The following is an 11368-nucleotide window of genomic DNA, read 5'->3' as shown; positions in this document are numbered from 1 at the left end:
CTTTTTCCCTAAACCATGCAATTCGTTTTAGAAACACTTTACTTTAGTTTTAGTAACCCTCCATGCCGTGATAGGAGTTATACCCCTTCAACAACCTTTGGTCTCATCAGAAGGATACCACTGTCGTCAAAATGAACACTTTTCAAAGGACATCGATGTTGATAAAGCTGTCAAAAACAAAGCTGCAGCCTCCGTCTTCACATGGAAGCTTGTCAAACTGTTTCAATGTCAAAAACGCTTACTCTCTGGCTGCTAAATTTCATTCTAATAGCAAAGACCTTTATTCACAAGCTGCAAAACAACATAAAATGAAGCCTTATCCAGTTTTAGATGCCGAGGTGGATGTGAATCAACCTAGTTATTCTAAAAATATAGCTGCATCTAAGGAAAGAGAGAATATGTTGTTAGAAATGTTACAAAAAGCCCAAATGGGCGGTGGACAGAAAGCCATAGAGAGGCACACTAAAAGAAATAAGAAACTGCTTGTTCAAGATAGATTAAAGTTATTGTTAGACAATGAACAGGACTTTCTTGAACTGTCCCCAGTTGCAGGTCTAGGAATGCAGTATGGTGATGTTCCAAAAGCAGGAGTGGTTACAGGTACGAAATGTAGCCCATTATTTATTGATACAGGTACCAATATATGTATGCACTTAAGGTACATGCAATGACACAAATGTGTAGCATCATCTCTCAAACCCAGACAAAATGTATCTTAAATGATACGTTTAGTTTCTGTTTCATATAAATGTACATACTTTATGAATATTTGAAATTATTAAAACTGTAGAACCTTAACCACTGAGTAGTGATCCCAGAATGCAGTATGCTCTCATGGGTGATTTATATATATTATCTAATTGATGTCAGTTTGTAAATTTGTATTTTTACAAATTATTCTGAATTTTGTTAAATTGCCATACATTAGCCATGCATTGCCTCATCACTCATCTTTTTTCCCAATATACTGGCATGTTTCTGTGTATAGGTATAGGCAGAGTGATGGGCAGGTACTGCATGATTGTGGCCAATGATGCTACAGTGAAAGGTGGTTCAGTGTATCCTGTAACACTGAAGAAGCAGCTGAGGGCACAAGAAATAGCTCACCAGAACAGACTGCCATGCATCTATGTTGTTGATTCAGGGGGAGCATTTCTCCCACTACAGGTAAATAGATGTCTTGATACAAACCTAAGCGTTTATGTACTGCAAAATGTGTGACAGTATATGCGTATGGGGCAGCCTAATGCTTCGCTTGTCACTCCACATCCCCACATGGGTACAATGTGTGAAGACCATTTCCAGTGTCCCCTGCTGTGGTATTGTTTGAATATTGCTAAAAGCAGCGTAAAACCATACTTACTCACTCACAGTACTTTGTAGCATGGACTGATTTCTGGGACTACATGCGTAGCACCTTGTGATCAGTATGTTCTTTCAAAGAGGTTCCTTTTCTTCCATAACCAGCTCTGTGATCCCATGGATAGAACAACAACAGCTGCCTGGAAGGTTATTGTTGTTTCCCTGCCAGGTGTTCAAACATCGGTTTTATGCAGCTTTCATAGACTTTCGGAAGGCTTTTGATTATGTAGACAGAAACAAGCTTCGATATGCTCTTATCTCCAAAGGTATACATGGGAAAATAATACAAATTTCAAAAAGTATGTATGATAAGGTATCTGCTTGTGTGAAAATAGGTAGTGTGCGCTCAGACGTATTTTCGACATCATTGGGACTACGGCAAGGATGCATTCTAAGTCCTGTTCTATTCATTTTCTTTATTAATGAATTAGTTGATGAAATGAATACATGTGGCCTACGGGGAATATTCAAGAAAAATGGAATGAATGATGTACTTTTACTGTTATTTGCAGACGACGTCACTCTTATTGATGACACAGTAATAGGTCTACAAAGAAAACTGGATACGTTAAATTCATTCTGTATCAAATGGGGTCTAGAGGTTAACTTGGATAAATCCAGCATTATTGTTTTCAGGAATGGTGGTTACCTTCGTAATAACGAAAAATGGTTTTATGATGGTACAAGCATGAATGTTTTACCTCATTATAAATATCTTGGCATTGTCTTTACATCGAAACTGTACTGGTTTAAAGCATGTGAAACATTAGCTTTACAAGCTAGGAAGGCTTCATTTCCTATTTTTTCTCTATTCAAGACATATCAAAGCATATCTTTGTCTGTGGCATCCACTATATTTGATAGCAAAATTGCACCAATTTCACTTTATGGTGCAGAAATATGGGGTTTTACTTATCGTGCAAACATTGAAAAAATGCACGGCTATTATTTCAAAAGATACCTTCATGTTAGCAAAAATGTATCGTCTAATATTGTAATCGGTGAAACGGGTAGAAGCCACCTTTGTGTGCAGTATTTCACCCGTTGTATAAAATACTGGTGTAGACTCCTGAATATGGAAAGTTATCGCATCCCAAAGGCATGCTATGTACTGCTAAAAAGATATGACGACAGTGGTGGCCACAATTGGGTATCCCATGTACGTTTACTTTTATTTCATTCTGGATTTTCTTTTGTGTAGTTATCGCAAGATTGTGGGGAGATAACAAGTTTTATAAATGTTTTTAAACAGAGATGTAAAGATATAGATTTCCAGAATTGGTATGCAAAAATCACTTCTTTGTCATTCTTATATGATTACTCATCATATAATTCTGTACTTGAACCTGAAAAATATATACCAGAGTTTTGTTACAAAAAAGATCTTTTATGTGTTTTATTTTAATTCAGATGCATGAGTCATAAACTTAAAATTCAACACCGTCGCTATAATAGGATAAACTCTGAATCCATTAAATGTGATAAATGTAACTGTAATTTAATACAAGATGAGTATCATTTCTTGCTCGTTTGTCCATTTTACTCACAACAACGTAACCCGTGAAGGTCCCGGGGTAGAATAGGCCTTCAGCAACCCATGCTTGCCATAAAAAGCGACTCAGCTTGTCGTAAGAGGCGACTAATGGGATCGGGTGGTCAGGCTCGCTGACTTGGTTGACGCATGTCATCGGTTCCCAATTGCGCAGATCGATGCTCATGTTGTTGATCACTGGATTGTCTGGTCCAGACTCGATTATTTACAGACCGCCGCCATATAGCTGTAATATTGCTGAGTGCGGCGTAAAACTCAACTCACTCACTCACTCACTCACAACAACGTTCTATGTACATTCCTGATTTTTATATTATATCCCCAATCAGATCAAAGTTTACTAAGTTGCTTGCAACAAAGAACGTAAAACTACTAAAAAATATTGCAATTTACCTGAAACTATGTCTACCCGTATAAACTTGTTCACCTGTCCATGTGCTATATTATGCTCATTTAATTGTACTCTTGGTCATGTGGCCATAAATACCGAATAAAGCTCTTCTTCCTTCCTGCCTGGTGTTCAGCGACAAAAAAGACCAACCCACTCACTTACTCTCAGTGGGCTGTTCATATGAAAATATTGCTTGGTATCTGAGTGGAATAGCACTATATAACGATATAAATCAGGACAAGTACAAGCATTGACCACCACACATATGTATATATACGTGTATGAGCATCAGCATACAGTGAAGCTGTCCAAGCTGGCAAGTTGTCAACACCTGCATAACATCTCAGTCACATCCGTGGCAAGTACATTTATCATCATTTAAATGCTTTGGAACCAGGCAGCTGTCCTATCTGGATTTTGGCATTAAAAGAGCTGTGCAAATATGTGTCTATATGGTAATCAGTAGTGTCTAATCCAGCACATGGTGAGGAGACAGCCGACAAAGATAATTTAATCTTAGTTTAGTATTGTAGACTTGTACTTAAAGATAGTGATTTGACACATTTTATAGTCAGTGTGTGCAGTAATTGTGTAAGGAACTGTGTCAGCATGCTGTCTAAACAAGATTATTTCTTCGGTCAAGATGAGTGCTGGTTTAGACAGCTTCCACTGTACAGTCAAGTCTCGTTAATCCCACCTCCTTTTATCAGACGATTGTCTTTATCCGATGCTTTTGTTGGTAACAAATTGAATAAATGTAACTTAGTTTGATTTATATAGTCAAACATCTTGTTAATCTGACAGTTTGCTGTGAAACGGATGATGTCAGATTAACAAGACTTGAGTGTATTGTAATATTGCCCCCTAATAAGGGAAGTTAAATGTCATTTCACCACATATTGCCTTTCTCAGAGCTATGCCTCCAGTCTGTACAGATGGTGTTGATGTATGTCTGTTTTCTTTAATGTGTTACAGGCGGAGATATTTAATCCAGGTGGGCAGACATTCTACAATGAAGCTGTATTATCCTCCATGAAGATCCACCAGGTAAGGCTGCAAAATGGGCAAGTGTAATGGAAATTTGGTTTCCTGTTTCTCTTTCAGCAACTAGTTTTGACTTTTTGTGATTATCTCCCTTGAATTACTTGCTTTCTGTCTGTGAGTCTCATGGCCAGGGGACATGTGCTTGAGAATGGGAACTGGGAATATGGGAATTGTAGCCTGTAACAATATTGTTGGATAACAGCATCGTTTTAATGCGTCAGACGAAGAGTGGAGATGCAGTAAAGATTGAATACCTTCCAGACATGATCTTGTGAGTGCACTAACAACCAGTGATTGCATGATACAGGTTCTGACCAAAACATGAATTGTGATCATTATGTTTATTATTGGAAGATTGTTTTTATCTTCAGGAGAGATTTCAAAAGATTGCGAAAAATGTGTTTTCACTTTTCAGTTGGTCTGTCAGTGGTTGATAATACTTATTCAGCAACGCAATCTTAGTGTTATTATGATACAAGTCTGTGTTAAAGTACAAGAGTTACAGTCACCTTTGTGCTATGAGTGAAGGGTTCATGTTCATGAAGTGAACAGGAAGGTACACATTTGTTTCATGAGATAGAACTCCTGTAATCTGTCCCCATGTAATACCCAAGCTGGTTATTTTCTACAAGGTCGCTATAGTGTGTGGTAGCTGTACTGCTGGAGGAGCATATGTCCCAACCATGGCTGATGAAGCAGTCATAGTGCACAAGATGGGCACCATATTCCTTGGTGGTCCACCCTTAGTGCAGGCAGCCACAGGGGAGATAATCACAGCAGAGGACCTTGGGGGCGCCACTCTGCATTGCAAGTAGGTTGATGTCTTCACGTTTCTCTGTTCTCAGTTTGAAGCCTTTTGAACTTATTTTCATCTCCACTGAATTTTGGAGGGATGGTGGGGTAACCTAGTGGTTAAAACTCTCGTTCATCAAGCAGAAGACCCGGGTTCGATTCCCCACATGGGTACAATGTGCGAAGCACATTTTTGGTGTCCCCTGCTGTGAAATTGTTGGCATATTGCTAAAAGCCACATAAATTCAAACACACTCATTCACCATTAAATTTTACATTTATGAATTAATTTGACTTCAGTCTACATCACCAATCTGCATGTTAACTGTCATTGTCTAAGGCAGATTCCGTGGAATATGCCACAACGTCCACATAATAAGACACTCTCAAGAAAGGCATCCGTGTTATACAACACTATCCCATGTTATATAGCACTATATTAACCAACTTTCCTTTTGTCTTACATTTTATAAACAGACCATCATACTGTTGGTTATGAGCTGTGAGCCTGCATTCAACATCCAGCATGCCATGTTACTAATGGTTGGTTTGATTTCTCCTAGAGTGAGTGGCTGCACAGATCACTTTGCTGCAGATGAAAATGAAGCGTTTTTAATGGGAAGAGATATAATTGCCAGCCTTAATGTGGAGTGTGCATCTGGTGTGACAAGGGAGCCAGAACAGCCACTGTATGACTCGAGCCAGTTAGCGGGATTAGTGGCGGCAGGCAACAAGTCTATTGACATGCACAAGGTAGGGGCACCTGCTGTCTATTGATGATCAGCCTGATTCAGTATTCAGGAGATAACTACATGACTTTTGGCAGCAACATGCATCTCCTCTTAATTAATTCAAGAAAGTCTGTTGCAGATTATTGGCAGAATAGTTGATGGCAGCAGATTCCGAGAGTTTAAAAAGATGTACGGAGAAACATTGATAACAGGCTTTGGATTCATTGAAGGGTGAGTTGAACAGGAACATCTTCTCAACACTGGCAGTTCTTGATTCAGGGCTGATTTGTCAGACCCATTCGGTCATTGTCTGTGTTTTGCAGACTTGTTTTCAGAAGCTTTTGTGGTAACTTCAGCTGAAGAGTAACATCTAATATGCAGAAAATTAGGAATGACTGAATTAGGTACAATGAAAAACGGCAATGTCGCATCATGTTTTTTTCAGTATAGTGACTGTGTGTGGGGCTACAGGCATCCCTGTTGTGTGGTAGCCTCATGGTTAAGGTGTTCGCTTGTCATGCTGTTGACCTGGGTTCTATTCCCCACAGATGTACAATGTGTGAAGCCCATTTCTGGTGTTGTCCCCCACCATAATAATGCTGCATTATTGCTAAAAGAGACTAAAGCCATACTCACTCTCTCACAGGCATCTCACTGGTATCATTGCCAACCAAGGAAGGTTATCGACTGAAGCAGCAGTAAAAGGTTGCCACTTTGTCCAGCTGTGTGCCGAGAGACATGTGCCTATAGTCTTCTTACAGAATACAGACCCAGAGGAGCTGCCTCACAGTGATGGTGAGTTAGGGAGGAGGAATTTAGGAATGACAGCAGAGTTAGGGACTTGGTGAATGAGTTATGTGTGTATGTGTTTTTCTTGATGGGTGTACACTGCTCAGGTACTCTCTTTTAACTCCTTGCAATAATATTCATATTATATTCATGTTTGTTTGTTGTTCAACACTGCATTCAGCAATATTCCAGCTATATGGCACTGATCTGTAAGTAATTGAGTCTGAATCAGGCAATCCAGTGATCAACATAATGAGCATGAAATCTGTGTAATTGGGATATGATGGCATGTGTCAGCTGAACAGCTCTGGGAACAGATGTAGTATTGGAGGTTTGGGTTTTGCCTCCCTAATAATGTGTTCTGTTCATGCTTTCGTTGTTTGTTTACGTGAAATGATACACTGTTGTTTTCTGACTGGTCACCAGAAAAATAAACGTTAGATAAAAGTTTTACCCATAGATGAGCCAACCCCCTTCTACAGGTTGGGTTTTTCGCTCTTCAAAATTCAGTTTAACTACAGTAATGTACAGTAATTGTGTGTTGTGTTCAAGGTCTGGGTATCAGTGAGCAGCTCAAGGCACAGGGCAAGATGTTCTCAGCTGTCAGTTGTGCGTCAGTGCCCAAGATTACAGTCATTGTTGGCAATGGCGTTGGACCAACTCACTACATAATGGTGAGTGTGTGTTAGCATTCATGTTTTCAAATGGTGGTAACAGTGCCTATCGTAAAATAAGTTTTTAAAAATGTTTTCATTTTCTACAGTTTGTGTCTTTTTTATATTTTAGCATGTTTCTGTTCGTGAACAGGGTGGTCGAGCAGTTAGTCCAAACTTTCTCTTCACCTGGCCAAATGCTGTGACAGGCATAATGGAGCCCAAGACTCTGGCCAGAAACCTTGCTCAGGTGAGTAGCCTGATTGGGTGGAGTAGCCAGTAGCCTTGATCAGGTGAGTAGCCAGTAGCCTTTGGGGCTCGAAATTAACACTTTGAGGTAGCAAATTTGCTATTCAAAATCTTAGTTTGCTACCTGAGAAAACACATAGTAGCAACAACTTGCCACTTAGTATTTTTTTAGTGAAACTGCTCATGTTCATTAATTAGTATACATTTTCAAAGGATAGATCTCCTCATGCACTTTCACTGGTAAACTTACCGATTTTATTTTACTTTCCCCAAAAACGTGACTGTGAGTGAGGAATTAGCAGCAATATGAAAGAATGCTGCCACCTGCTAAGAGATTTTGCTACCTATATATCTTGATCAGGTGAGTAGCCGGTAACTTCATATGGGTGAATAGTCAGTAACCTTGTTTGGTGGAGAAGTCAGTAGCCTTGCTCAGGTGAGGAGTCAGTAGCTGTGTTTGGGAGAATAACCAGTAGCCTATTTGGGTGAGTAGCCAGTAGCCTTGAACAGGTGTAGCCAGTTGCCTCGTTTGGGTGAGTAACCAGTAGCCCCGCTCAGGTAGTAAGTCAGTAGCCTTGCTTGGGGAGTATCGAGGAGCCTTGATTAGGAGAATAGCCAGTAGCCTTGTCCAGGCAAGTAGCCTTGTTTGTGTGAGTAGCCAGTAGCTTAGCTCATGCAAGTAGTCAGTAGCCTCATTTGGATGAGTAGCCAATACCCTTGTTCAGGTGAAAATCCAGTACCCCCACCCCTGCTATCCCTTCTCGACCAACTAACTGCAGTAATATCTTACATAAGTAATAATATAAGGAAGAATCTTAGAATCTGACTTAGACGCTGCTGACAACAGCTCATTCTTCCAGGAAAAGGCAACTGCAACAGAAGAAATAGATGATGTGGAAAAGCTTTCCAGTGACTTGTGTGAAGTGTTCACAGGAAGCATGTCTGCCCTGTTCACATCAACAAGGGTATTAGATGATGGAGTCATCCTGCCACAGGATACCAGGAAAGTAAGGACTGTTAAATATTTTCCTGAAAATCATTCTTTTTAATTTGTTCACGTTTTTGACACTTTTTCATCATATCTAAGCACAATTAACACAAACCAACAGACAGACCCTAACCTCAATTGTGGTACCCATCTCTGTTTTAGGTTGTCAGCCAGTGTCTGAGTATAGTGTCTGCCTACTTGCCCCGACAAGACACCAAGTTCCCAGTTTTGCGGATGTGATACCACTTGTGTAGCAATATGATACAATCTACTTCATGTGTATATGGCTTTATCCAGATTTGCCACCGTCAAGTCAGCATCAGATGTCAATGCCCAAATAGGAATTAAACATTTTCCCAGATCATTGTTGATACAGATGAAGTGGCTTTCAGTCTGAATTTGACAACACTGCACTACATGCATCTGTACAGTGGTGAATCAGTACAGCAATACTATGAGACATGAGTGGTTGACATTTCATAAAGTTTAGAAATATTGTATTGATAACTAATGAATTGTGTCTATTGGTGCAATATTTCAAGAATCATTCCAATTTTTGAATCACATTGACAGCAAAGAAAGCACCGCTATCACTGACTCTCATCATGACCAAAATGATAAAATTATATAATGACTTAATTTAGGATTCTAAACTAAGTGCCATCTGGCAACAATCCATTATGTCCAAAATTGTAAGTTCGTAAAGATTTTTTATTTGTATTTTAACATTGCATCTTGAATTTATGCATGATACGTTTGTCTACAATATTTGTACATGTTTGTTAATTCTTGTTTGAGGGTGTTTTGAGTTTCCAAATATTATCTTTTGCAAATATTTGGGCTGGCAACACAAAATGCCAAAGTAGTCATTCCAGTCAGACACAAACTGGACAATGACAACAAAATCTTGGCCACTTGGCCAGTTCACAGAAAACCAGCTAAATTAAGTATTGACATACATGTGTATGTACTCATGACTCAGGTTTGACAATATGTAACGAAGGCCAGTCACGACACCACACTCCCAGGGCAAAACTGGCATTGTTTTCTATTCCCTGTGGAATATGTGGGCAAATACAAAAAATGGAAATTGCGTGCAGAGCTAGAATCAGTAATAGTGAAGACATTTGACACAGACCTGTGAAGGTCCCGGGGTAGAATAGGCCTTCAGCAACCATAAAACGGAATTATGACCTTAGACGACCTGGTTTCTGGCCATAAAAGGCGACTCAGCTTGTCGTAAGAGGCGACTAACGGGATCGGGTGGTCAGACTCGCTGACTTGGTTGACACATGTCATCGGTTCCCAATTGCGCAGATCGATGCTCATGTTGTTGATCACTGGATTGTTTGGTCCAGACTCAATTATTTACAGACCGCCGCCATATAGCTGTAATATTGCTGAGTGCGGCGTAAAACTAAACTCACTCACTCACTCACATTTGACACATATTTAGTTAAAGGTGATTTTGTTTACACATGAGGTTCTAATTTCATGATTGATGATGCTTGTGTATGAGGGCAGCCATGTTATTGTTAAATAAATTTATCATTAGTGGAGGCAAAACCATCAAATGAAGCTAGCAAAGAAAATATGTGTAACACAGTTAATACCTCATGTGCCTATTGCTTCCATGGGAAGATTAAAGATATTGCCCTGGTTTGAATCACAATGCATTGATTTATAGATTTTCGTTATCCAAACCTTTAACTTATTAGATTTGTGATGTATTTTAGGAAAGACAGAAAATATATTATTGTTTAATTTACGTCTTAACCAAAGACATAAATGTAGTTACATCTTGATATGGAAAAAGTAACTGATGATTCCAGTTTCCAGTGCTAGAGACATGTGGTATGCATGACAGCGGCATGAAGCTTCTTTTGATGCCATGGTTACCATGACTACCAGTACTATGTATCAACCTGTGAAGATCCTGGTTAGAATTGATCTTCAGGAACTCATGCATGTCATAAGAGGCGACTAAGGGATCAGGTGGTCAGGCTTGCTGACTTGGTCGACATGTCATCATTTCCCAGTTAGGAAGACTGATGCTCATGCTTTTAATCAGTGGGTTGTCTCATCGACACTTGATTAAGTACAGAACATAGCCATAAAGCTTGAATATTGTAGAGTGCCGTGTAAAACTAAAGTCACTCACTCACTCACTCACTATGTTACTTGTACATTAATGGCAGGATTGTTAGTAAGAGCCCTTACCTTGTTATGTCTTCCTACACATATACATTGTCTCTTCTTCACAAACATAAATATGGAAGTAAATGTCATGATTAGTTCAACGAAACAATAAATAAGACAATGCAAGATACAGACTAAGTAAACTTGGTCTCAGTACTTTTCGTACAGGTCAGTCTCAAAGGTTACCTGATGCGACCTCCTACTAGGTTTTGTTACACTCAGTTGTGGAGTGTAACAAAATGTACTGAGACTAAATTTACTTAGACTGATACAAGTTATTCATTCCTTTCATGTTGCAGCAGAATTTCTGGCCAGTTGCTGACTGTGTTCAGATTTGTATATGGAACATATTCCTACATACATACATTGTAACATTTTACAAATAAATAATTCAATGAAGTTTTGTTTTGTTTTGTTTTGTTTTGTTTTGTTGGTATCCAGGATGGACATCAGGACCTTATGCTTTATTTACACCAGTGGAGATACCGGTAAGAGCTGATGTTCAGTAACCCATGCTTGTTGTCTTGGAACAACTAATGGGATCAGGTGGTCAGGCTCATTGAAGTGTTTGACACATATAATTATTGTGTCCCACTTGCGTAGATCGATGCTCATGCT

The 11368-nt window shown here is 39.3% G+C and overlaps 1 protein-coding gene across 1 annotated transcript; it reads left to right on the top strand.

The window, feature by feature from the left end:
- The first annotated feature begins 45 nt into the window (after positions 1 to 45).
- On the top strand, positions 46 to 11149 carry LOC137290628 (probable methylcrotonoyl-CoA carboxylase beta chain, mitochondrial). The gene is made up of 11 exons (XM_067821694.1): positions 46 to 600; positions 989 to 1167; positions 4281 to 4352; positions 4982 to 5160; positions 5705 to 5894; positions 6012 to 6103; positions 6519 to 6667; positions 7214 to 7335; positions 7469 to 7564; positions 8424 to 8570; positions 8714 to 11149. Exons 1-11 carry the CDS (start codon positions 132 to 134, stop codon positions 8789 to 8791), a joined length of 1773 nt encoding a protein of 590 aa, XP_067677795.1. The 5' UTR covers positions 46 to 131; the 3' UTR covers positions 8792 to 11149.
- The last annotated feature ends 219 nt before the right edge of the window (positions 11150 to 11368 follow it).

Source organism: Haliotis asinina, chromosome 7, assembly GCF_037392515.1.
Source record: "Haliotis asinina isolate JCU_RB_2024 chromosome 7, JCU_Hal_asi_v2, whole genome shotgun sequence".
Taxonomy (NCBI): domain Eukaryota; kingdom Metazoa; phylum Mollusca; class Gastropoda; order Lepetellida; family Haliotidae; genus Haliotis; species Haliotis asinina.
The sequence above is the reverse complement of the archived record's forward strand: the minus strand, read 5'-3'. Positions and strand labels throughout refer to the sequence as shown.

Excerpts from the sequence above, each read along its gene's own strand:
- LOC137290628 (XM_067821694.1), top strand. The coding sequence starts at position 132 with ATGAACACTTTTCAAAGGACATCGATGTTGATAAAGCTGTCAAAAACA. Across the intron at positions 5,161-5,704 it reads GGCGCCACTCTGCATTGCAA|AGTGAGTGGCTGCACAGATC; the intron begins GTAGGTTGATGT and ends GATTTCTCCTAG. Across the intron at positions 6,668-7,213 it reads GGAGCTGCCTCACAGTGATG|GTCTGGGTATCAGTGAGCAG; the intron begins GTGAGTTAGGGA and ends GTTGTGTTCAAG.